Source organism: Acomys russatus, chromosome 10 (genome assembly GCF_903995435.1).
Source record: "Acomys russatus chromosome 10, mAcoRus1.1, whole genome shotgun sequence".
Classification (NCBI taxonomy): Eukaryota; Metazoa; Chordata; class Mammalia; order Rodentia; family Muridae; genus Acomys; species Acomys russatus.
The window spans coordinates 67,398,809-67,425,548 of NC_067146.1; the positions used below are offsets into that span (position 1 = coordinate 67,398,809).

At 43.9% G+C, this 26,740-nt stretch overlaps 1 protein-coding gene across 2 annotated transcripts in view; it reads right to left on the minus strand.

Annotated features, from left to right (window-relative positions):
• The window catches only part of Gars1 (glycyl-tRNA synthetase 1), a 40,459-nt gene extending 14,141 nt beyond the window's left edge, over positions 1-26,318 (minus strand). For both annotated transcript variants that reach the window (XM_051152327.1, XM_051152328.1), the window contains exons 1-10: positions 26,077-26,318; positions 18,300-18,401; positions 16,716-16,818; positions 14,806-14,947; positions 13,244-13,332; positions 12,669-12,745; positions 9,911-10,056; positions 6,151-6,300; positions 3,872-4,034; positions 1,189-1,353 (exon numbers count right to left, since the gene is read on the minus strand). In XM_051152327.1, coding sequence (XP_051008284.1) covers positions 1,189-1,353; positions 3,872-4,034; positions 6,151-6,300; positions 9,911-10,056; positions 12,669-12,745; positions 13,244-13,332; positions 14,806-14,947; positions 16,716-16,818; positions 18,300-18,401; positions 26,077-26,268 — 1,329 coding nt within the window. In that variant the 5' untranslated portion in view covers positions 26,269-26,318. The remainder of the gene's footprint in view (positions 1-1,188; positions 1,354-3,871; positions 4,035-6,150; positions 6,301-9,910; positions 10,057-12,668; positions 12,746-13,243; positions 13,333-14,805; positions 14,948-16,715; positions 16,819-18,299; positions 18,402-26,076) is intronic.
• Between the last annotated feature and the right edge of the window lie 422 nt (positions 26,319-26,740).

Consider the following 26,740-nt stretch of genomic DNA (forward strand, 5'->3'; position numbering starts at 1 on the left):
GGGGTCTGCTTGCTCACTCTAGGAGGGAGTGCGTGACCTGGAGGAAACATACACAGCTGCCAAATGGACACTAACCACCGCCCCCTTCTGTCTCTCTGTCTGTCTGTCTCTCCTTTTCTGAGACAGGATTTCTCTGTGTAGCTTTGGCTGTCCTGGACTTCTTTTGTAGACCAGGCTGACCTCAAACTTCAAATGACAGCAGAAACTCCGAGGAGAGGCATGTAATTAGAAATCCTACTTTCAGCTAGGCAGTGGCAGTGCATACCTTTAATCTCAGCACTTGGGAGGCAGAGGCAGATGATCTCTGGGTTCAACGTCAACCTGGTCTACAGCAAGTTCTAGGACAGCCAGGCCTACAAAGAGAAGCCCTGTCTATAAAAATAAAAAAATAAAAAAATAAATTTTTTTTTTTTTTTTGCTTTTTTAGTATTATTAAAAAGAGCGTAACACTACACTAAGCCAGATATGGTGACTCATGCCTGGAATCGTGTACTTTGAGGCTGAGGCAAGAGGTTCATGGCTTATGCCAGCCTGCGCTAACACAGCCAGAGCCATTTTATAAAAGTAAGACACAAAGCCAATGAACTGTGTAACTCATGGACGCTGAGCTCCAGCAGCCTCTCTCTCTCCAGCAGGCAAACAGGAAGAGGCAGAAGCGCTCAGGCTGCTTGCTTAGCTGTCTCCGGGACCCTGCCCCCCCTACAGAGTCAGCTACATCCTGCAGCTTTTCTTCCCTAAACGTTAGGACTCAAGCTCATGTAGAGAGGAATGGGAGGATATGATGGAGGCTAAGCTGGGGGCGGGGGGGCTTATTAAATACAGAGAAAAGGAGAAGAGAATCTCCTAAACCTACCAAATAGTTCTCTAAGTTAAGAGTACTGTAACATTTTTAACCCTACCACCATGACAGGGTTTCCTGGATGCTTGTCAGGAGGCTAGCCCACGTCAGGTCTACTGAGGGATGCTACAGCACCATCCGCACAGGAACAGGCACACCTGTGCCACCCTACCATCACTCTTCCCTCCATACCTAAAGCAGCTATCTCTATCTCCTAAGGGTTTTCAAACACACAGGGCAGCCCCTCTTTATAAGGAGGCACAAGCCAACTGTGTCTGGTTAGTTCCTTTGGTCCACTCTGGCACAAGACACAGCAAGCAACAGTACAGACCCCACTGCAGTGTACTTACATAGGACGTTTTGGACTCAGCATCCCAGCAGTCACAGGCATAATGGGCCATCTCATTCTCCATGTGCTGCCGGAAGCGGAGTTTATCAGGAGATATCCCAACCTTCGTCAGGTAGAGGTAGATGCGACCAATAAAATAGCCTAATACTGAGTTGTTAATCACACCCTAAACAAACAGAGAGTGTGGTAAGGGAAAAAGTACACATTAATACTTTTGAAGGCCAGTGTACTATCTGCCTGTCTATCTACCTACCTACCTACCTACCTATTTCAGAGTCTACTAAACAAAGGACACACAGAGTAAATGTTCTTCCTGCTTTCAGAACAATTTAAAATACCCACAATGTGACCTCGGTTATTTTAAAGTTAACAAGTAAATAATCAACTTGTTCAAAATATGTCTAATTCATTGTGCACAGTGGCACACACCTTTAGTCCCAACATCCAACACTTGGGAGAGAGAGGCAGGCAGATCTGTGTGTTCCGGGCTAGACTGGTCACATAGTGAGTTCCAGGACAGCCAGAGCTAAACAGTGAGACTCGGCCTTAAAACAGAGAAAAAAAAAAAGTCTGCCCAAGTGACTCAGCTGCCCCAGCACATCAACCCTATACCATATACTTCCTTCGTCATAAGTGACCCTAATTTAAATCATCGAACTAAAGAGGCATGTATGTGTATGGAGAGGCTTTGTTTGCTTTTTCTTCAGTGTACTCTTACCCACTGAAATTCATCTGCTCCAAACAGTACGTATTATTTTCTAACTTCAGTACTGGACCTTAGACATCATCCATCCCTCATCACTGCCAGGATGTCTACTGGTTAGTTTTATCAACTGGACACCAACCTAGACATGCCTATAAAGGAATCTCAGCTGAGGAACTGTTTCCACCAACAGGCCAGTAGACATTTTCTTGATGGCTGTAGAAGGTCTGTAAGTCCTTGTGCTCACAGATAATGCTCAAAGCAACATTACATACGTAGGGTTGTCTCTTCAAAGGGAGAGGTGTATAACCTGCTTTCCTCCCAAAAGGCTGGGAACAGGGAGAAAGGTGGGAATAGACTCGGTAAACAGCTGGTGACTTCTGAGCTGTCTGTGTGGCCAGGCCACACCTGGTCCTCCCCCAGACCTGTATCTTGAGCGTGTTTGTCTCAGGCTAGCACAATCCTGTCCCAGACCCTTACTTATCTTGAGCCTGTCTTCTCAGTCAATCTTTATGGAAGATATCACTTGTACTTTACAAAGAGTTCTGTGTAGTCATGTCTTAAGTTTGCTGTGCACATGGGACTGAGTTAACTATCACCAGAAAACTCTTCCAAATTGTGCTGTGTTCATATATGCCTAAAATAAACCACTCGGGGTCAGACTCTCCAAATTTGAACCAACACTGGCTACTGAGTCCTATTGAACCAAACTATCTTCTTACCTCCTGAGGACAGTTACTCTGCTGGCCATGGTGGATACAGAGAGCCCTGCAGACTGCTAATTGATATAGGAGGGCCCAGTCCACTATGGGTGATGCCATCCCTGGGGAGATAGGCCTGAGCTATGTAACAAGAGAGGCAAAGCAGTAAATAGCCTTTCCCCACTGGCTTCTGCTTCAAGCGCCTACCTTAGCTTCCCTCAGTGATGAGCTACAGCATTTAATTAAGGTGAAAGACTTATGAGCCACCATGTGGCTACTGGGAATCAAACTCAGGACCTTTAGAAGAAGAGTCAGTGCTCTTAACTTCGGAGCCATCTCTCCAGCCCCACAGCACGCAATCTAAAATAAACTCTTTCCTACCAAGTTGGTTATAATATTTAGCATAGCAGATTATTTCCACAAGTGGGTGAGACCTCTTCCTGTATACTTCCTGGGCCAGAAGGCTAAATGCTTCTCCAGGCAAGTCACTCACTACTGGGAAAACAGCTAATGAGGGTAGGTTTTCACTCACTTATTTCTCCAGGCAGATAAAAAACAAACAAACAAAAACCCCAGCAATATACAAGGCCTGTAAGGCAGCCAATGCTAGGGGCAGCACAAGGGGCTTGGTGTTTGCTTTTCCTGAGTAAAATTCGGTCTCTTCCAAGGTTGTGCAAACTGTTATAATAGGATCAGTTAGATACAGTACAGTTCGAGCCAAGACCTGTTTTCCAAGTGCTCTGCTAGACAAGAATTTTCACTTTAAATTTATGTGTATGTGCAGAGGACAACTTGCAGGACCTGGTTCTCTCCTTCCACCATGTTGGTCCCAGGAATCAAACTCAGGTCATCAGACTTAGCAGCAGATGCCTTTACTTGCTGAGCTACCTACCAGGCCCTTCTGCTAAACATTTTCTCAATGTTAGCCTCCTGGTCCAGAATTGGTGGTTCTGATAATTTTCTCTCTTGATACTACTACCATAAAATAAATTTTATACAAAGCAATTACTACACGGGGACTGGCGCTTTAGCATAGAGCCAGGCCACTTGTTCAGCACACAAGGACCTAGGTTTGCTCACCAGTGCACAAAAGACAAAATCTGTCAGTGCTGAGGATGCAATCATGCACTTGCCAAGCCTTGGGGCTGAACCTGCAATGCTGCAAAATAAACAAAATACTGCTGGCGCCAAATACTTCTTCACTCAGTGCATAGCCTAGTTGCTAAGTCCTACCATCCCTGACTGGGCATAACCTAAACCAGCTCCCTCTAGAGCCTTACCTGCTCAACAGCATCACCCAGGCGCATCTTCTGAGCAGACTGTCCGCTGACCTGGGCTTTTGCTGAGTACAAATAAAGGCAGAGGTCAGCCACACTCTGGAACTTGGGATGGTCTTTCTCAGTGGGATCTACAAAATGCTCGATCTCTGCCATCGTGAATTCCCTAGAAGAAAGAACAGGATAAGAACTTTCATGCCTAACTATCAACCTCAGTCAGCATGTTCCTCTGTCCAGATACTCACTCCTCAAGATAGAGAGAACCCTGGCTTCCTAAGGAAATTGCCCACAGATTTGTGGATTAGGTTTGTGGGGGTGGCTGCTTTTTAAAAGGCATCAATAATTGGCCTGGGCTATAACTCCGTGTAGAGAGCAAGCTTAGTACGCTCAAGACCTCGAGTCCAGTCCCTAGTACCAAAATAACAACACTAAAGTCAATAGCTTCAACAGCAACCTCCTTACAAATATGAATTCCTTCTGTATAGCTATACCCATGAGTATCCGTTACAAATAAAAATAATTTTTGTCAAGCCAGATTAATACAGCCTTTAAAATAGGAAACAAGCAAAGGCCACATACAAGAGAAATGAGATGCTGAACAGTGACATCCACATAAAATGATTCAGCTTAAGCATTGGGTCTTTGCATAAATATATACTAAGGAAGCCACAGACATTTACATTTTTCAAAGAATGGGAAATTAAAAGTGAACTGAAATGGTTCTCCAGGCTTTAAAGCAGTTTGATTGGCTGTGTTTTATAGCTCCAAACAAGTAAATGACTGATAATGGCACCAAACAGATGGTCTCGTTAGAGTAAGAGCTTCTAAATAAAGCGCTATTCCAGGCAAAGGACACTGGGCATAAGCTGAACAAGCCACTGTCAAGCTCAGCACATAATGACGAAATAAATATGCACAGAGCAATGGTTTTTCCAAAGAGATTTCTCTGAATTGCAATTTAGTGGCTATTACAGGGGAAGGGAGAGTGTTTTGAGTTAATTTTATGAGTCAAAAATCTTTTTAAAAAATGGACACAATCTCACTGGTGTACTCTCACAATTATCTCAAATGTTTTAGAAGCAACACAAAATGGCATAGATTGGCCATACCGTAGGAAATGTACTGCCAAGAGCTCTGGGCTTTTAATTTTACTCATTAATGGCATATTTTTTTTTTGGTCCCACAGCACTAAGTCTTAATTACCTTTCAACAACTGTGAAATGTGTCTGTGCACATGGGAATGTGAGGTGAGGTGGGGCTGTGTCCTTACATAGCTTACACAGAGCTCTACCAGGGTCCTACCTAGAATCCCCCAGGGCTGCCGCCAAGGTCTTCCCATGTGTTCTGTAGGAAGCTGTGTGTCAACTGGAGTTAATAATGCAGTAATAGTGTTACCATCTCAGTACCTGCTGAAAGGGCTATGGCTGGACACTAGAGTAACAAGTGAAAGGCAATGATGTAATAGACAGATTGGTTACAAGCTTGCCAGTGGTAATCAGCGTGTGTGTGTGTGTGTGTGTGTGTGTGTGTGTGTGTGTGTGTGTGTATCAATACACCTTGACAACCACAGTCACTAGCTACAGTAAACAAGAAGAGAGGAAATGGTGGGATCTGGACAGAAGGCTGTTTTGGAGCCTAAGAAAGCTAAATGGGGCTACATAGACAATTTTTGTGTGGAATATATTACTTAGAAAGATGATGTCAAAAATAAATGTGGAAATGACAAACTTAAATCACAGTAAGATTCTAGACAAAAAGGGACTAGCTAGTGCCAGGACGCCTCTCACACATGCCTGGGCACACTAGGCAGAGCAGAATGTTAGACAGGCCAGTGTCTGAACTCAGCAGTGTTGGTTTGCCAACTGCCTTATGTCAGAAGCTCCTAAGGATACACAGGCTGCACCCAGGACATGCCCCCCAGCAATGTCACCTGTCCGGGACACTTCCCATCCTGTGTATCTCACACAGACACACACACACACACACACACACACCAACCCTCTAACTACACACCATTGACAGAAATGTATTGGTTTTAACACCAATATTTCTACATCTTAAAAACAAGTGGTGAGCAAAGGAAAGGATAACTTTAGAATAAACAGGAGCCAAAAGCCATCATCCATGCTCTCTCTTCTACTTTATAATTCACTCCTCCATCAAAACTGCCACCCTCCCGGACAGTACATTTGGAAAAAACAGAAATAAAGAAATAAACCGTGATCAAGACTGATATGCAAGTATGTCAGTTTACATCTCCAGCCCAACTCCAACAGTCATACCTGACTCTGATCAGTCCAGACCGAGGCGAGATCTCATTTCTAAAGGAGTTCCCAATCTGGGCAGCAGCAAAAGGCAGCTTCCCTTGGTTGAATTCTAAAAGTCGTTTGAAATTCAGGAAAATTCCCTGAGCAGTTTCTGGCCTTAGATACCTATAAAATTAAGTAAATCAGTCTGTTACAAATAAGAAATTGTGTCTTACAATACAACAAAGTACCACATATATCTTTTTCACAGCAAAACTATGCTTAAGGCCTAAAATAGAAGTTTTCAAAGGAAAGAGCCTGTCCTAAGCAGCAAACACTTCCACAGAACCATGGAGTGGACTAAGATCTTGAGATGGTCACAGTGCCAATCAGAACTGTCCTTATTTCTTTACTCCAGTGGTTAACTTCTCTAAGTGTTCACAGGAGTGTGGACCTGTGCCTGTGGCTTCAAATGGATTCCATTCCTCAATGTATCTATTTTAATGCAAACACGATACTGTTTTTGTTAGTATGGCTCTGTAATACAACATGAAATATATGATGATTTCAAGAACTTCCAGCACTTCTTTTATTATTCAGGACAGTTTTAGCTATTTTGGATTTTTTGTGTTTCCATTTAAAGAGTGTGTGTGTGTGTGTGTGTGTGTGTGGTCTTTGTGTGTATGTGTGTGTGGTGTGTGTGTGTGTATGCATGTATGTGGTGTGGTGTGGTATGTGTATGTGGTGTGTGGTGTGTGTATGTGGTGTGGGGGGGTGTGGTGTGTGTGTATGGGATATGTGAGTGTGCGTATGTGTGCGGTGTGTACATGTGGTGTGTGTGTGTGCATGTGTGTGTGGTGTGTCTGTGGTGTGGGGGTGTGTGTGGTATGTGTGTATGGGTATGTATATGTGCTGTGTGCAGTGTATGTGGTGTGGGTGTGTGTGGTGTGTGTGTGTGTGTGTGTGTATGTGTGTGTGGTGTGATGTGTGTGTGTGTGTTGGCAGTGCTTTTTGTTATAAAACAATAGGTTTCATCCACACAATAGGCATCTCCACACACGTTATTCTCTCCCTACTTATCCCCATTGGTCTTCCCTATCGCCCCTTATCTCATTCTTGATGGCCCCCTCCTCAGACCCACTCAGTCCCGCCTCTGCTTTTTTACATCACACGTATGCCATTGCTCTTCTTTTTTTAATTTTCCCTGTCTGTTTCCTTAAGATATTTTCCTCCCCTCATGGCTAAGTATTCCTCTCCACTTTTTTTTTTTTAATTAAGAGCTATTTATTTGTATTTTACGCGTTTGAATGCTTTGCCTACATGTATATTATCATGTATACACAGTGCCTTCAGATACAGAAGAGGGCATCGAGGTCCCTGGAACTGAAATTACAGCTATGAGCTGCCATGTGAGTGCTGGAAACCCAAGGCCAAGTCCTCTGCAAGAGCAGCCAGTGCTCAGTCATTAACCAAGTCATGTCAATTTCTCATTCTTTGGTCTATTTTTGCATTATATTTTCAACCAAATATTTTTGTATTTCTCTATCCTAAAAATAAAGTCAACCAAATACAGTTGTTCTAGTTACTGTTCTACTGCTGTGAGGAGACACTATGACCAAGGCGATTTGTAAGAGAAAAGCATTTAACTGGGGGACTTGCTTTCAAGTTCCAGAGGTTAAGGCCCTGACCATCACGGTAGGTAGTGTGGTAGCAGGCAAGCATAACCCTGGAGCACTAGCTAGGAGCTCTACATCCGGAACCACAGACAGCGTGGTACTGGTGGTGGTGGTGGCGGTGAGTTGGTGGGGTTGTGGGGGTGGTGGTCGGGGGTAATGGAGTGGTGGGGTGGTAAGGTGGTGGGTTGCTGGTGTGTGTATCTGGCATGGGCTTCTGAAAGCTCAAATCCCACCTGAGTAATATGCCTCCTCCAACAAAGACACCTACACCAACAAAGATCCTTTAAAACAGCTGGGACTAAGCATGCAAATATGTAAGTCTAAGGGAGCATTCGCATTTAAACCCCAACAGCATTATAGCCAGTGCCTTCTCTCTAATTTCACAGAGAAGATTCAATGTAAAATATTCACTTAGAAAGCGTTCCAAGAGGCCTACTTCAAAATACTAATGCAAAGCTGAGTGTAGTGGCACATGCCTGTAATTCCAGCACTCAGGAAGGCAGAGGCAGACAGATCTCTATGAGTTTGAGGCCAGCCTGGTCTATAAAAGCGAGTCCAGTATAGCCAAGGCTACACAGAGAAACCCTGTCTCAATGAAAAAAAAATTAAAGCAAATTTAAAACCAAGAAAAAGAAACCCCAAACTTTACTGTCTTTCATTCTAACAAACCAACTATTCATTTTTATGTCCATTTCCAGATTTCATTAAAATGCAAGTGCAGCTACAGGTTGCATTTCTAAGAAGTGTATAAAAGCATGCCACTTCCTGCATGATTTTATACCTTTCCATTTCTAAATAACTAAATGTTCTCGGGTTAACTGCAACAGAATGCCACACTGAAATGATCTACTTCGCTACTGTTAGTTTAACCTCTCTCATGTCAGTGGACAAATAGGTTATGTTTCCTTTTCCTTTAAATTATCTCCTTAAATGGCCTGCATTCTAGTTAGGGTTTCTATTGCTATGGTGAAACACGATGACTAAAGCAACGTGGGGAGGAAAGGGTTTATTTAGCCTGCTCTTCTATAGCACAGTTGAGACAGGAACTTGACCGGAGGCAGGAGCTGATGGAGGACTGCTGCTCGCTGGCTGGCTCCTCTCGCTCTTTGTAGATCCCAGGACCACCAGTCCAGAGACGCACTATCCACATGGGCTTGGCCCTCCCCATCAATCACTAATTTAAAAAATGCCTTACATCCAGATCTCTTTGAGGCATTTTCTCACTTTCTTTTCAGATAACTCCAGCTGTGTCATGTTGACATAAAACTAGCCAGTACAGCCTGAAGGTGGCTCACTGGGGAAGTATGCTTGCTGCCACAACTATGAACCCAAGTTCAGCCATTGGAACCCAGATAATGGAGAATTAACATTAAAAAATGAAAATAACTGAAAATCTAATAACTAAAAATCACTGCAAATTCCATTACAATACTCATTACTTTGTAGTGAGCTTGAAATATTTCTTCAGAAAACAAGAATAAAAGGGAGGGTGGGGAGTAAAGACCCAACGACATGCCATCTATAGAGACCCACATTACATCAAAAAGAGAAAAAGAACTGGACGTGATGCAGTGAAGTGTCAAGAGAAGTGGGAATAGCCTTAGCTATGGAGAGCACCATGAAATGCTCAGCTTTGCTTTACGCATAGAAACTGTCTTTCAAGGGTGTAGGCTAGACCACACTCGCCAGCACAGAGGGCCACTAGGCACATTGACTTAAGTTTCGTGAAAGGGAAGTCAATGTTGAAATTCAACCAATGAGACACACTGGCTTCATTTTACATGCTAAAAAGCCACACATGACTAGTAGCTATAAGGGACAGCACAGCACAGGACGCAGACTGCACTAGGTGGACTCAGTCATTCTAAAGTATACATTTACGTACAATGATGTAAAAAACCAAAGAAACAAAATCATCTCTCCCTGCCCCTCCCATCCTATGCAGCTCACTGAAAAGTATGATGACCATGGATGTCTACACCGATTTAACAGCAAACACAAGTAGCTCATTATGCTTATGGTTATGAAAGCTTTTCTCTTTGGCACTGAATTTTACCTTTTGTCACAGGCAATTTTAATAAGTATGTTATGTAAACAGACAAATGAAAAGCAATACATACCCAGGCATATTTCCTCCAGGCCCAATGAAGGTCTGGAACATTAAGTTAAAAGGTACCGGAGGGGACAGGTCATTGCCAGTAGTGGGAGACTTGACATTATAGTTCACAAAAAGATCCCCAAGTTCTTGTTGTCCATAGTTGTCAAGCTAAAGGACATGTAAAGAAAATAATTAGTGAAAAAACTACAGAACAAGATGCAAGACAAAGTACTATACACGGCTGCACCCGTCAGTGCTCTAGCCACACTAAGTGCAGGTCATCAGCCCAAACATATGACCAGTAAAACCTCCACAAATAGGGACAAGGTAGGCTTGGGGGAAACGGCTGATTACAGGCCCCAGACACGACGTGAACAAAATGAGCCAGCAATTATCCTGTCACACCAAAGAGCAAGGAAGTTATCAAAGAGCGCTCAGGTGTACTGACTCAGCAGACATCCTGTCAGCACAAACTAGACAATCCAACCATCAGTAAGCGTAATGGCTGCCAGCGTTTAACTTCTAAATCAGAACAGAGAAAGGCACAGAACCAATGAAACAGATGGGAGCTCACTGTGTCCATCTGGGCTTTACGGAAATGATGGTTTGTGCCCTTCCGCTTGGGTGGTAAGGATCCAACAAATGGGTTACAGAAGGATAGAGGCATGGATCAGACATGCATTCTCAATTTTCTTCATAACTGATAGGGGACGTTTCCCTGTTTTCTTTAGTCAAAAGCAACAGCAGAGGACAAAGTCATTTTGAAACCCTCATTGTCCAATGGGCTTTGGCCATGGTCACCAGTGACTGTCCCACAAAGATGACCAAAGCTTCAGAAAAGACTTATTAAATGTGCCAATGCTAATATCACAGATAGAAGTGAACAATCAGGTTAACAGAATAGTGACTAGAATTTTTTGTATTACATTTAGTCATACTTCACAAAGTACAAAAGTTAATTTCAAGGAACTTTAAAGAATTCTTCACCTTTCAAGAATATTTTATAATTTTATATTTTTTGCAACAAAACATTTTAAAACTGATTTTTATAACCTGCTATATGCAGAGATAAGTCAACAAAGACTAGGGTTAGGGAAAGCAAGTTTCAACTATTGAGTCCACAAAAAAGGAAAGAGCTCTTTCTACTGAAGGGTGAATCTGTGCACTTCAGACTCTCATGGTTCCCAATATGACACTGAAACAAACCGGGGATGACATCACCATGATGCAGCTGCACACCAGGTGGGCTGGGAGCCAGTGACACTGCATAGGCAGTTTCGGAGGAATACACTAGCTCCCTCATCTTCACTCAGGACTTTATATATGACAACAACAACAACAAATCATTGTCCTCGAATACGAAAAGGCTAGTGCTCAAACTGCATTCACAGCCACACGATCAAGCACTCTCAGTTCTCAGTTTACTTGGAAATGAAAGCAGCAGGTTAGATCAAAGACACACTCCAAGGCTTACACAGGGCAATGTCCCTAGTAATTTTGAATGGACGACAATGAGGGGTTTCAGGGGGCTGGCAGGCATGGTGGTGTGTGGGTTTAATCCCAGCACTACAGAGACAGAGGCAGGCAGATCTACATAGTGAGCGCCAGGATAGCCAGAGCAATATAGTGAAACCTTGTTTCAAAAGAGGGGGGCAGGAAACCAGGGGCTATTAGAGGCCTTTTAACATTTGCTTTTTAAAAAATGTTAATCCTTTGGAAAAGGAAGGAAATAAAATGAACATATGGGGACTAAGAACGCAGGCCATAGTTCCGTCCCCACCACTAGAACATGCAACTGCAGTATCAGGGTGAAAGAAAAAAAGAAAGAAAGAAAGAAAGAAAGAAAGAAAGAAAGAAAGAAAGAAAGAAAGAAAGAAAAGAAAAGAAAAGAAAGGAAGAAATGACTTTCTAAACTTAACAATATTAGCCAACAAGCTTCAGGCAAGGGACAAATTATACATTACAGGGACTGACATAAACTGGCAGATCAACAAAGTTTTAAATTTAAATGAAGAAGAAAATTTCACATGTGATGTTGGAAGGAAAAGCTAATTATCGGAGAGGAGAATCTGCATGCTTAAAAGAAAAATGGGGTAAGGCAGCAAAGAATCTAGTAACTTCCATGAAAGCAAAGCAGAATATTAAACTGGGCACAGTGGCTTGCACCCATAATTCCAGCACTTGGAAGGAGTCGAGGAAGAACAAATTCAAAAGACAAAAACGAAAAACAAAACAAAGCACCCAAAAGGGTGTGGGTAGGACGGTGGTCAGTGGTGAGGAAACTTGCCGCCAAGCCTGAAGGCCTGCGTTTAAACACAGGGATCTATGAAGTGGAAGGAGAAGCAACTTGACTCCCTAAAGCTGTCCTTTGGCCTCCACACTTACACCGCTGCACCAGCCAGCCCTTCCCTCAAAGATGAATAGATAAATGTAACAAAGTTCTCTACTCAGTTTCAGAGAGATCAGTGGAAAGAAACAGGTTTTGGAGCTGGGTGTGATGGCTCAATGCTTGGACTCCCAACAAGTGAGGGGCTGAGCTGGAGGCCAGCTCCAGCTACACAGTGAGGTCTAGACTACTCTGGGGTAGACTGAGACTGAAGAAAACAAAGTAAGGAAAGTTAAAAACACAGTCATTTGCCTTTAACCACAGAAGAAAATTTAAGGTGTGCTCCATGAGACTTCATGAGTGAACACGTATAGAAAAGCTTTCAATGCACTTGGCTTAGGCAGAGCCGCCAGAAGACACACAGGGGGTGTTGACTGATCTCCAAACTTCTCACCTGGGCCACGACGCTCTCCATCTCTGCCTTCTTCTCAGCAGAGCACTTCTTATCAGACATCAGCTTCTGTAAGTGAGCTACAAGAACAGTGCTGGTGAGTGTCAGTTTCCAGCAACAAAAGGAGAACACAACTCCTGAGTGCCAATGCTGAGCCACTGAAAACAAACCTGAAGAGAACCCAAGGCCTTCAACACTGAGCTACCGTCCCAGCCCACAATTATGTCCTCATAACTCACTGATTAAAAAAAAAAAAATTCATTATCTGAGCTAGGCCTGTAATCCCAGCACTCTAGGAGGCAGAGGCAGGCAGATTTCTGTGAGTTCGAGGCCATTCTGGTCTACAAACTGAGTCCAGAACAGCCAGGGCTACACAGAGAATCCCTGTCTTTAAAAAAAAAAAAAATTACTATCTGAATATAACCAATCTATAGGTGACTCTATAACATATGGGACTTAATCTGTGTGTTTAATCTAAATATTATAAATACAACCAAATTTTTTAAAAACAGTGGAAAATTTTGAGAAAAAAGTTCAGCCTTTGTTCTGAGCAGCCACAGGAAAGATGAGACCCTTACCTTTCAACAGGTGGTCGGCACGGAAGCATTCTCCGTTCTTCATGTCTTTCACCATGAAGTCAGCAAACTTGTCTACGTGGCCAGAGGTCCTAGGTGAACATGTGAATGCTAATCTGTCACCCTCACTCAAATGAATACGGGACACTGCCTTAGAAGAATCCCCCGAGTTTAGACCCACGTGTGTCAAAGATGGACACTCAAGATGCAGAGTAGCAATTTATCCATGGCAGACAGAAACGGGTGCCTGAGAAAACTCCTCTCGTATCCCCTCTGCAGTAGCTCTCTCCCATGGAAGAAGAAATCAGCTAGACGATACACATTTACAAGCTATCTTCAGGCTGTATGGCATTTCAGGAGAATTCACTTACTCCATTATTATCAGTGATCTAAGCAAAGGCCAAAGTCATCAGGAACTTGATGAGCCAAGATTGCATCACAGCTCAGTAGAGATCCTGACCTATACTCACATTGATATTCTCTCTACAGTAACTATCAGTGGGAAAAACAGCACGCACAATGCCTTTATCCAGATCTTACTGATTCATCAACACGGATGCCTCTCTTCTTAGTTGGCTGTGATTATTAAGAGCATCTCAAAGAGGCTAACCATAAAATGGCCACCTTACCAGACAATAGTAAATGATAATACGGATGAGACTTGAAGTGGTAAGGATTCCTCTTGCTTAGTAATAGAAACTGTCCTACTTTCAATAATCTTGAGCATCTGCCTTTGAATTGAAACTTTAATACAAAAAGCATGTGTGAGAATGCCTATTACACTAACAACTTACGCCATGGAAATAATCGAGTATATCCAAGGGCTGGAGAGATGGCTCAGAGGGTAAGAGCACTGCCTGCTCTCCAAGAGGTCCTGAGTTCAATTCCCAACAACCACATGGTGGCTCACAACCATCTATAATGTGATCTGGCCTGCAGGTAAACATGCAGGCAGAGTACTATATACAAAGAAATAGATAAATCTAAAAAAAAAAGAGTATAGCCAAAATGTAGCTACCTGAACACAAATTCAGAAACACTTCAACGTAAATGCCTATGATACGGCACTAACTAAATTATATTACATTCATAAAACAACACTATGCAATTATCAAAAAACACTTTTTAGAATTAAAATTATCCATGTTACGTCCAGGTGTGTCTATGTATGTGGGTGTAAGGGAAAAGCCAGAGGGCAAGTTGTAGGAGTCGGTCACCCTCTATACCATGTGGTACTAAGGAATTCAACTAAGGTGCTTGGCTTTGGCAGCACTTTTACCCAGTAAACAATCCCAACAAGCTCAAATGCATATGGCAGATTTAACTCTGAGTTTTCACCTACATTCCATGAAGAAATGCAATATGTTGGCCATGTTCAAATAAACAGAAACATACAGAAGACAGAGAGGACAAACAGCAATTTTAACCTGGCTATCTGTGAGCACCAGGTATGTTTCTTTTGTGTGTTTTTTTGCTAATTTTCTAAATGAGCACGGATAGTTTTTGTAATCAAGAAGTTAAATATTAACTTTTAAAGGACTTCTCCCATCAAAGCAGAGCCTCACTTTAAAACTGGTTCAGGGGTGAGCATGGTGCAGTCAATTTCCAGGATCTGCTCCTCTTGGATGAAGTGCTGCCTCCAGGTCTGGATGATATTGTTCTTCAAAGCACATCCTACCGGCCCAAAGTCATACAGACCACTGACACCTGTGAGGGAGAGACGCGAGCATGGGCTTCTCCTGTGACTCTGCCACCCATATGTTGCACACAATGCAAGTCCCTCGGTGCCAAGGAGCACTAGTTACAGCTGGCTGGCCAAGGGAAACTTAATGTTTTCCTCCACTCACTGTCTCACCATTATAACTGCACAAAGGGTTAGCCCCAAGTGAAACTAAAGCCACAGATACAGGGGCAGGACGAAAAGGCAGACAGCAGCACATGAGGAAAACCAGCCACACTAGCAGAGAGCAATGATCTAAGGGCCAGCATTGCACTGTCTAATTTTGGGTATTTGGACTGTTATTCAAACATCAAGAGGTAAAACAATCAAAGACCTGTTTAGTCAAACCCAGGTTAAGTTTCAGTAACAAGTACTACAGGCCAATTAGTGCAAGGATCACTGTTTAACCAGTCAGCACTCTCATAGCACCCAGAAAAATGTGCATCATCTTCCTGCCTGAAGAGCATCTTCCTTGATTGATGGCCACAAAGAGTAAGCCAAGGACCAGGATAACTGAGGTCCTGTCAAAAGGGGTAGCCAGGTCATCAGAGCTACAACAGTGCTCTACACACCCGAGATACTAGGAAGAATGCACCAACGTAGAAACACACAGCCACAGCAAATGCCTAATATCTGCCCCCAGCGACCTCTACACGCTAAGAGAAAAAAGGCTTCAAGAATTCACGGGATGGCCCGAGAGATCTTGGGCCACTCAGTCTTTCAGGATGTCTCCATCAAATCCCTCCCCTCAGGGCTCAGAGAACGCCAGAGAAGAGGAAACAGAAAGAGTTTAAGAGCCAGAGGCAGTGGAGGACACCAAGGAAACAAGAGCTAGGGACACACAGGCACACGCATGAACTCAGAGACTGAAGCAGCATGCACAGGGCCTGCATGGGCCTTCACCAGGTGAGGAGAAAGGAGAGGGGGAGGCATGTCCCCAATCCCTAGCTCAGAAGCTACCTCCAATTGGTTACCACTTGCAAATGAAAATTTAGTTTTCTCCAAGGGAGTCTCACTGGGGAAACAAACCACTGTTAAGGGCAGGTTGCATACCCAGCAGTAGATGGCCAATAGAAAAGGAACTCTAAGGTGTCTTTGGAGGTTCCATTTATTTTTTTATCCTAGTCCTCTGGGCATATATTATGCCTTCCAGGTTTGTGTTTTATGGGATTCCTGAGTGTGTGAATAATTGGGTCTCTGCAACTGTATCTGTTTCTTGCCTTTTCTTGGGCTCTTCTGTTGGTTTCATTCTAGTCCAATTTATTTTTGTTTTATATTGGATCTGGATGGGAGGAAACTGGAGAAGAACTGGGAGGAGTGGAGGAAGGGGAAAACAATAATCAGAATATATTACATGAAAATAATCTATTTTTAAAAATGTTATAAGGCTGGGTAGTCGTGGCACACGCCTTTAATGCCAGCACTGAGGAAGCAGAGGAAGGTAGACCTCTGAGTTTGGGCCAGCCTGGTCTACAGAGCTGCAGGACAGAACAGCCAGGGCTACGCAGAGGTACCCTGTTTTTAAAAATCCAACAAGTAAGTAAATAAATAAATGAAATAAAGGCTTGACAGGGTGTGGGACTACTAAGAATGGGCGTTATAGCAAATGCCAACTCTTAAACAACAAAAAAGCAAATCGCCTTGTCCTCCCTTCTTTATGTGGTCTGATACAATTAGACACCAGTAGTAGGCCAAGCTCCTGACTAACGTAGGAAAGCCACCAACAGCATCACTGTACTTTCATTCACCCCCTACCTCCATAAATAGCAAAAGCTTGATCATAGAAAAATCTCCTCTTCAAAGTATCCTCCATTTTTGCTCTATCCACGATGTCATCTTTGGGCTGCAATGCCAGCTCCTGTAAGAGTAACCAAGAAGCGTGTGAGTGGACAGGCACGTGGAAACCTGAACTTCCACATCCGATTTTAGTTTATTCCTTAGCAGAATCCAACATAAAGTGCCAGAGAGATAAGATTTAGAGAAGTTGAAGTGGAGCCCTCAGCCTCCACAAACACTTTGAGCAACAGAAAAGAAGCCATTACAGTTTGGATCTTAACATCCCCAGTAGCTCGTTGAAGGCTTGCTCTCCAGCTGACAGTACGGCTGGAAGTGATGGGAACATCAGGAGTTAGGTGATGGAGGCAAGCAAGGCCTTCGAGGAGATGTCTCTCTCTTTACCATGAGGCGAAAATGTTCCTCCTCGTGCCATTTGCACCACAGACCAAAGCAAACAGGCTGAACACAGACTGCAATCCCTCACCCCATGAGCCAAACATCCTTTCTGCCTTTGCTTCCTCTCAGGTGTGTCACAGCACTGGGGAGCTAAATAATGCAGACACTTCCACTGCTGTAACAAACATGATTACTTTAAAGATTAGAGAGACAGGATGGTGGCCCATTCCTATAACCCTGGTATTGAGTATCAAGGCAGAAGAAGGAGGAGTTTAAGGCCACCTTGGCTACAGTAAAACTTTGTCTCAAGAAAAAAAGCAGACAGGCCTATTACGCTTCCTCATATGCAGACGCTGAGAAGCAATTTAAGCAATCTCTCAGTTTTTTATGTATTACTAGTATGATATCACCTTAAACCCTCAGATTCAAGGCTCAGGAGATGGCCCAGCTGGTGCTTGCTGACTAACACAGGGGCCTGAATTCAGAACTCAGCACCCATGTGACCCTAATGTTGGGGAGATGGAGGGTCCCAGGAGCTCGCTGGCTACCTAGTCTTGCCAAACTGATGAGAGATGCTTGTCTCAAAAAATAAAAGGGACAGCTTTAGAGAAAGATATCTGGCATAGCCCTGCAGCCTCTACATGCAGAAACACAGACAGACAAAGAGACAGACACACAACCCTCCCCTACTCCAAAACAACAACTTTCTGGACTATTTAAGTTTAATGATACGAAGTTTACAATTTGAAAAGGTCTGGAGTTAGATATAAGATGGATTATAATAAAACCATTAAATATAAGCCTAGGAGAATTCTTAAAGAGGAACATAATGTCTTCTGGGAAATTCAGGTAGGATTTGGGAGACAGTAGGAGTGTGGGTTCATGTATTAAGGAAGCTTTGGAGAAAAAGTGACATTGTAAGCTGCACTTTGTTCTCAAAGTATTAGGGATCGAACCCCACTCTAGCCCTGAGCTACATGGCCTTGAGTTTCTGAAAGGACAAGAAGTTGGTTAGGTAGAGGAGGAAAAGGTGTGCTGAATAAAACAATGGATGGCCAATGGCACCTGTTCAGAAAGCTTTTGAGATCTTTCCTACCCGAAGAAATTAAACAAAGAGGAATAAACCTATACCTACTGACATTTCTATCTTAGCATTCTAAGACTTACCTTTGCTTCCAGAACTCTCTTCCGGGCCTTGAGCTCAGCTACCGCTCTGTCCACATCCACTTGTGGGGCTTTATCTTCTTTCAACTTCCTCACGATGTCTCCCTAGCCAACAAACAAGCTACATTCAGGACTGAGTTCAGTCATCAGGAAACACTAGTAACCTATTTTTAAAAATTCATTTAGAAAGTATTTGTCCACAAATAGCAATTTCACACATTTATAAGAAGTCCATTTGAACAACTGATGGCCTGTGTTCTCAGCATACACAAACCAGAAGAATACAAATGACTGCGCCCACATGGTGAGATTGTGGGGAGAGAAGAGCAGAGCTTAGATGGAAATGAACAGACAGGTTACCACCAGATCAGACACAACTAGAGAGAGAATTAACGACCTAATGGCCTAACAGACAGACTGAAGAAACTGCCTGAAATAGTTCAGAAAAGCACAGTTGCTGGTAAAGAGAGATACAGTCTAACAGATTCAACTATAATACATAAGAAAGGGGAAGACAGTAACTATGAAATGTCTGTAACTGCTCAAAGACACTAATAATCAGATCAAGAAGCGCGCGCGCACACACACACACACACACACACACACACACACACACACACACACACACAAATCCAAACATGTACACACAAAACTCCACACCCAGGCAAGCCACAGTATAACCCACAGGCTGCAGTGTACAGACTTAGCTTTCATTAGCTAACTGTGGCTCCTGGAGCAAAGAGAAGATCTCTCTGGCTCCTGAGTATAATAAATTCACTGCATACTTACCCTCGACTCCTGGGCTGTCACAGAACATCAACTATTTCAACAGCCCCAAGAGTACGTGCAATGTGACTGACAGCTATTGTTCTGCTGTCAGGTGCCTCAACGTGACTGAGGCCACAGACGCTTCAAGCCAAATCTGTTCACTAAATTGTTTTCTCTATCCGCCATCTCTCAGAAAATATCAAGCTGTGCTTCTTTACCTCTGACACGTGGCTGATTTCACTTCAAGTCTCCCTACCCTCCCCTCTCAGACCTGACTGCCAGCTTGTCCCACCCCAAATCATCTAACACTACTAACGTGAAACTGGTCCCAAATAACCCGAACTCATGCTAGCCTCGTCTTCAATCTTTATAAACACAAACCACCCTTAGCTGGGTAACGGTCTCCACCTTGTGCTCACAGTGCCCATCTTCCCGCACTGTGCTTCCCGAAGCTTAAAAGCAGCCTACCACATTTCCACATTCGCTAGCCTGGCTGCACCCAAAGCTGTCCCAGGAAGAAGCTGCTGCTTCTCCCAAATCCACAGCGGCTGGGACGGCAGCCATGTTTCTTCCCTCCTGAGATCCTAGGCCCTGGAGGGCTCCTGAGCACATTCTCTTCTGGCTGTTATCCCTTTCCAAATCGCCACTCTTCTCTCCATTCTGGACAGTCTCTTCCAGAGCCAATGTTCTCTACAGCACCCCAGTCAGAAAGTGAAAACAAAACAGAAACCAACAACACTTCTGTTTCTGTCCCTTCAGAAGCATATTCCAGGAGCAAGCACAGTAAAATGTAATATAAAGACTATACCTTTTTTGTTTGTTTCATTTTCAAGACAAGGCTTCTCTGTATATCCTTGGCTGTCCTGGTCTTGCTTTGTAGACCAGGCTAGCCTTGAACGCACAGAGATCTGCCTGCTTCTTGAGCGCTGGGATTAGAAGCATGTGCCACTGTGCCCAGTTAAGACTACACCTTATTTTGTGAATAACTTTTATAAAAAGGTATTCATTGGCTGATTAAAAAGTTGTTCAATATTTGAAAAAACAAAGCATTAACAACAGCAATGGTGCTAGTATCCTAGCAACCAAAACATTGTGCCTTTACCAGTACACGCATACAGCGACTGCAGCATGGTAAATCTAAGCAGTGGCTTAAGTATCTGCTTACTCCATTACAGCTCCCAGAAGACAGGCCCAGAATTTATCACACTGAAATACACATTACTTAACTGTTAATGTATTAAATTCATTTTCTATTTCTTCATATAGTACTATTTGTACACATATTTTTAATGTAGTTGAGCTGGGCAAGGCGGTGCGCACCAGCACTTCAAGTTCTATGATCTACACAGAGACGCTACCTGTATGAATTTCACTAGAACAATAAGGAATTCTAACATATCTGAGGTAAAAAGAAGACAGCGTTTGACATGGTCAAGAGCCATGCTACCAGTCTCTGGCCCCTCTCTGTCTCTTAAGGAGGCTGAACTCTAACCCCAGCAGTTCCTAATCTATCTCTAACTAAATCAACACTCTAATTCATCTCATCTTCCTCACAGTACCTGCGATCTAAACATATTGCACAGGCTCATTTAACATACTCATCTGCAGTTCCAGAAAGGCATTCAGACATGTCCACTATGACACCCAGGCATCTGTTGACTGATCCCATTAGCCTAGCGTGCCAAGCACTCGGCAGTCAGTACTACCTACTGGCCCACTCTCCACTCGTTTGGTGACTCTGTCCCTCCAGTTACAGTATCCGTCTCCTGTGCTTTCTGATGAGAAAAAGAAGCCTGGATGAACCTTTGTTATGAAGAGGTGGCAAGGGCTCCTTTTCCATGTTGGGAGCGATTAGGTAAGTCCTCTTTAAAAATCTCCCCAGTGACAAGTATGGGCTCCCCCACATCATCTGTTTTCTCCTGGAAGTTTTCATTAGGCACTGGCAAGCAATAGGTAAATGGGTACGAAAGGCTAAAAATGCATCACCCCAACTCCCTTTTGGTCTTTTAAGGCACAGGTAGTCAGTGGCCAGCCCTCACATGACAGTTCTGTAAAGGTGAGACTTGCCACCGTTGAGTTCACCGTCTTTCCAGGCCAGCAAAGAAGGGAAAGTTCCATTTGTTCTGAGTAACAGAATAATTAAAATCTCAATTTATAGAGATCTAGTTCTAAACTGAGAGAATCGCAGAGATGCCTCAGCCCCAAGAATTCCCATTTGCTAATTATTTTTCTTCTGCACTCAACATCTGAGGGCTTCTGTGTGCACAGTGAATGACACTGGCCTGCAATACATCAAGGGCTAAACTAGAGGCCCTGTTCCCAGTAGAAGCATACAATAAATACATGATTGCTCAGTGTGACACAAGAAGAATGGTTAACAGAAAACATGATCCTGAGGGGTCAATCCTCAGTTACCCTTCTGGGATGGGCCCAAGTCATACTCAGCTGCCCAAGAAGAACACAGAACCATTTCCTCACATTAGAAAATGCTTGGCTTCACACATGTGCCTAGTAGGTTCTTGCTAGGGTCAATGAATCCACCTTAGAATTCCAAATGTTTTATCACTACTGAAAAAACGTCATAAACTTTTCATTTGCCTTTGTAAATGTTTAAATCATTTAACTCTAGGCTCAGAAAAATTAAAGCCAAGAAAGACTCAAGGCTCCTTGTGCTAAATCTCCCCTATTAGAGTGGCAGACCCAAGAAGGAATTCTGGAAGGTTTTTCTGTTACCTTCTCAAGATTAGAAGACAGCAAGTTTCATACAGATTCACAATGCTAAGCAGACTAACAATCTAAGAAAACAAGTAAGCTCAGGGCCAACAGTGGTGTGGGAAGCAGCCTTCTAATGGTGAGCAGACCTGAAGGATACACTGCCTAAGAGCATCCTACATCCTAGAGGCAGGAGGTGTTCAACTCTACATGACTTCTTTGTCAAGGTTAAAACTGTTCTGTACACTAAATGAAAATGTTTGGCTTTTGAAGGTTAATTCACTTGCCTAAAGTCACCAGCTATGAGAGCAAAACCACAATTTCAACTTTGAAAATGTAGCTTCAAAGCGTGCATTCTGAATGACAAGGCTACTCAAGGCTACATATATTGCCCCCAGTGTTTAATCCTTAACACACACACATACACATACACACACACACACACACACACACACACACACACAGAGAGAGAGAGAGAGAGAGAGAGAGAGAGAGAGAGAGAGAGAGAGAGAGAGAGAGAGAGAGACGGGGATATTTAAAAAAAAAAAAAAAAAAAGTCCACCTAGCAACTCTTCAACGCGTTTCCCATACTGACAACTACTAAATTCCACCTCAGACTTAAAAAAAAAAAATCCCACTATAGTTAACTCTATTGGAGCTTCAAGGCAAACCCACATCCTCAAGTCCAGACAGTGACACCAGGAATTTCGTTTAATTGCTCCACCAGTACCTATGACTTCTAGAACAGGCCAGTCACCTCCAAAGCTCCTGTTTGCACCAACAAATATGAAGATCTATAACTACATAACCCTGAATCACTGTTTAGACAGAGCCAAAAAGAAAAGCAATCCTTCCTTACTTTTTTGTTTGTTTGTTTGGGGGTTGGAGGGTGTTTCCCCCTAAGACATGGTTTCTCTGTGTAGCTCTGACTGTCCTGGAACTTGTTCTGTGGACCAGGCTGTCCTTGAACTCAGAGACCCACCTGCCGCTGTCAGAGCCTCTGCCTCCCCAGTGCTGAGATTAAAGGTATAGCTCAGCGCGCCTGGGTTTTTGTTTATGCTTGTTGTTTGTTCAGGTAAACTGTGGTGTGCAAAGTGGTGAAGGTCAAGGCAGAGTACGGGAGACAGAGAGAACGAGAAAGGAGGATGTGAAGACAGCAAGCCTGGTGGCTAGAGCGTTTCCAGGACTGTTGGAACCTCCAAAAGCTTGTAGATTTGGGGAACCCACCTGGGTACCCTCAGGAGTGCGGCTCCTCACACCACCCGTTCCCATCTTTCTAGCACTGTGCCACCACACCCAGCTTTCTTCATGGATGCTGAAGATCATACTCAGATGCTCATGACTGCATGGCGAGCACGTTACTCCTCTCTAACCATTAGAAATCACCAAGAATAAGCACTCTTCTGTGAGCTATTTCTGAACAGCCAGTTGCTGCCTTAAGGTAACTTAACTTGCAAATCCTAAACTTGGTAGAAACTGTGCTTTGACTTTTGAGTGTCTACTGTTTCCCAGGCCAGAGATATATATGAGTCTCTTGTGATGATGGGAGGCAGCAGCAAGCCATCACTCCCAGTCAGCCAAACGATCATGGGGTAAACGAGACAGTGCACAATGGCCTGCTTGCTAAGCTAGATGTTCTTAGGTAAGTGAAGTGTTACCAGGCAGTTTCAACTTACACTAGTCTCAATATACAAAGAGTTTACCAGGACACAACCCCATTGTAGGTAGAGGAATACTTGTATTACAAAATAAAAATTTAGAAAAATTAATTAAAGATATAAAAATGATTTCAAATGGAAAAACTCAATAAAACATGAGCATCATTCTGAAAATAGCTATTTTCAAAAGTAAAAAGTCTTGTGATGATTTTTGCTAATTTCTTAACTTCTAATTAAAAGGGGGCAGAATTCTAAAAGTAACTTCAGATAACTGTGGAAATTCTTCTTTGATCAAAGCTCTGACAAGCAGTTTCTTACAAGGCATTTCAGAAGTCCCAGAGACGGTTCAGCCCAAGCTTGACCCCTGGAGCCACATGGTGGGAGGAGAGAATTTATTCCTGCAGTGCTACCAAACAATAATAAACATTTTTTTAAAAAATGATATTCTGAGCACTGCCCTGATCTCCAAATGAGCATAGGGCACGTATGTGCACACACATACAGAAAATCAATAAAAAATGTATGAAAATATTTTTCAAGTGATTTCAAAGAATCAGCGACAGCCCGGTTGGTGTAGGCTTGCCTAGCACTAAGAAACCTCAGCGTTCCATCCCAGCACCTTGGGTGGCAGCACAGAAGGGCAATCCCATCACTAAGGGGGTGGAAGCTGGAAGTACAAGGTCATCCTCGGGCCAGGCTGAGTTTGAGGCCTGGGATACATAGTATCTCTGAGAAAAGGACCTCAAGCCTTAGGCCACACCAATAGGTTCTTATCTCAAAAGGAAACAAGTTATTTCTAACTCAGAAACCACAGCACTCAATTTCTCATACTGTTACATAAACCCAGGGATGTATTTTAGGGCTCTGAAGAAATCTTTACCAATGCCTGTTTTGATCACACCGTGTCCTGGTCATATGGAGCATCATTTATCACATAGTGTGAAAAACTCTTAACACTATTTATCCCGTACAAAAAATAAAATAAAATAAAATAAATATTGTGAAGCTGTCAAGCTCAGACTTAACAGAAACCCGTTTTCCAAAATTTTAGTTTTGAATTTGATTTGGGGGTACAACTACTACTGGTAACATCCTCCAAAATACACACCACTGTCAAGAGCAATCCTTTACTACCCTCTAAAGGCCAGTTTGGTAGTAAGTCATCCATCGCACAAGCTTCACAATGGAAACTTGTGAAAAGGACAGTCTGGATTCCACATTTCCATCCACGTCCAAAAGAAGGAAGTTTAACTAGAGGATTTTTAAACTCTTTCCAGTGACACTGGACTCAATGACTCAAATTTCCAGGCAATTAGTCAATACATATATACTTTCGGAAAATTAGAAAAAGAATCCAACGCGACACACACACACACACACACACACACACACACACACACTATTCAACTATTCAGAAAATATCCCAAAGTTTAAAAAAAAAAATCCAATCAAACAAACTCACAAAAATAAAACAAGCAAACAAAAACAACAAAGGACACAAATGCCACACAAGTAGTTTGGGAAAGCTCTCCCTGATCAAAGCGTCCTGAAGCTAACTAGACCAAGTCTTACTGCAGATGGATACTATGTACTGCCGTTCCAGGCTAACGTGGCAGAGGGAGGGGTTTGGGGTGTGTGCTTTTTCCCCCTCCAAATTAGATGTGTTCTTCCAAAAGGAGGAGATTTTAAGTTACAACAAAAGCAGAGGAGCCACACCTAATCTTGTGGAAAGTGGAGGGTGGTTGGAAAGAGACTGAATGAAATGTACAGAAATATAATTTTTTTAAAAATGAAGTACATAGTGAAATTTGAAATGAAAGAGTCGAGGTCAAACAAGAGCAAAAGTGGCAGAATTTCCTGAAGCAGTAGCAGCTCTGCTCCAATGAATTGTTTCCGAAAACAAGGTTCCACTGATCTAAGTTAGAGAGGAACGATTGCATCAGGCGCCAGAGCAGGAGCAACCGGACTGGTGTTTACGGGTAGTAGGTCACTGATGCTGGGGCCCTACCGAAAGCTCTGGCTCTCACCTTAAATGCTTTTCTCCTTTCCCTCTCTCAAGTCTGATCTCCACTCAATACTACAAAAAAGGGAGGTCTAGATTAAATCCCAGACGCTCCAGCTAAGAAACCTTCCTTCCCTTCCGCCAAATCACATTTCCAGGTGTCCCACCCTAAGAATGGATGACTTCACCGAGCGGCTCAGTCAGTCCATCTACAATTTCCATCCGAAAGCTCGTTGGTCCCTGAAACCCTCTTCAGAAGGCAGAAATTTTGACAGGTCAGGGACATGAATTCGCATCGGTACTGGGGAGTGGGAGGTTCGATACCTCCCCTCAGCCACGTTTCGGCCGTATCTTCTGAGTGGATCCTGAGACTAAGCACCGAAGAAAGGTAAAAAGGAAGGAACGTTTCCCAAAGCATCCATCCCCAAAACCAGAGAAAAGAAGCGCAGCGTCGGCTCGCCGGTAAACTGGGAACCAGTCAAGAACCAGGCCACCGGGGTGCTCAAAGAGGGTGGCGGAGACTGCGGCTGGATTCGGGGTATGCAGCGAGGGTACGAGGTCCAAGGATCAGGGGGGCAGACGCCGCGCGTGGACAGGGAAAGGACCATCCGGAGGGGGTGCCGCGCTCGAGGGTCGGTACCTGCTGGCGCACGGCTAGCCGCAGCGGGGCCAGCAGCTCCTCGGTGCTGTCCATGCTGCTCCGGGAGGCGGCGGGCTGCGCGGGAACGCTAAGGAGCCGCTGAGTCGCGGGCGCTGCGACGACTCGGGGCGGCGACAGTAGCAGCAGCGCGGCGCGGGTGGCTCTGAGCAGCGTGGGGAGCGGACAGGGCATGAGCACGCCGCCTAGGCGGTGCGCAGGGCGGCTACGGAAGCGGCGCGCGGCCCGCCCGGTGCATGATGAAATAGCGCAGTCAGGCCGCAGGCGCGCGCAGCCGCACTTCCCCGCAGGCGCGCGCAGCAGCCGCGTCTGCAACCGCAGATTCGGCACAGAATCCGGAAGGGCACTAACTTGCTCAGGAACGTGGGAGGAGGACACACCAGCCCAAATGCGCAGAAGGTGCAGTTTCTGAGAGCATCTTCGAATCATGGCCTTCTCCACTGTCCCAATCGAATCGCTTCACTGGAAAACACATACTTCTGTTTCTCCCTCAGCTCACTGCTTAGAAGAGTATATAAAGTCACATTAAATAGGTTCTCGAATTAGTAGCAGGGCATGCTGATGCACATTTGTAATTCCAACACTTGGGAAGCCGAGGCAGGAGGATCGTGAGTTCAAGACCAGCCTAAGATACAGTGTAAGCCCC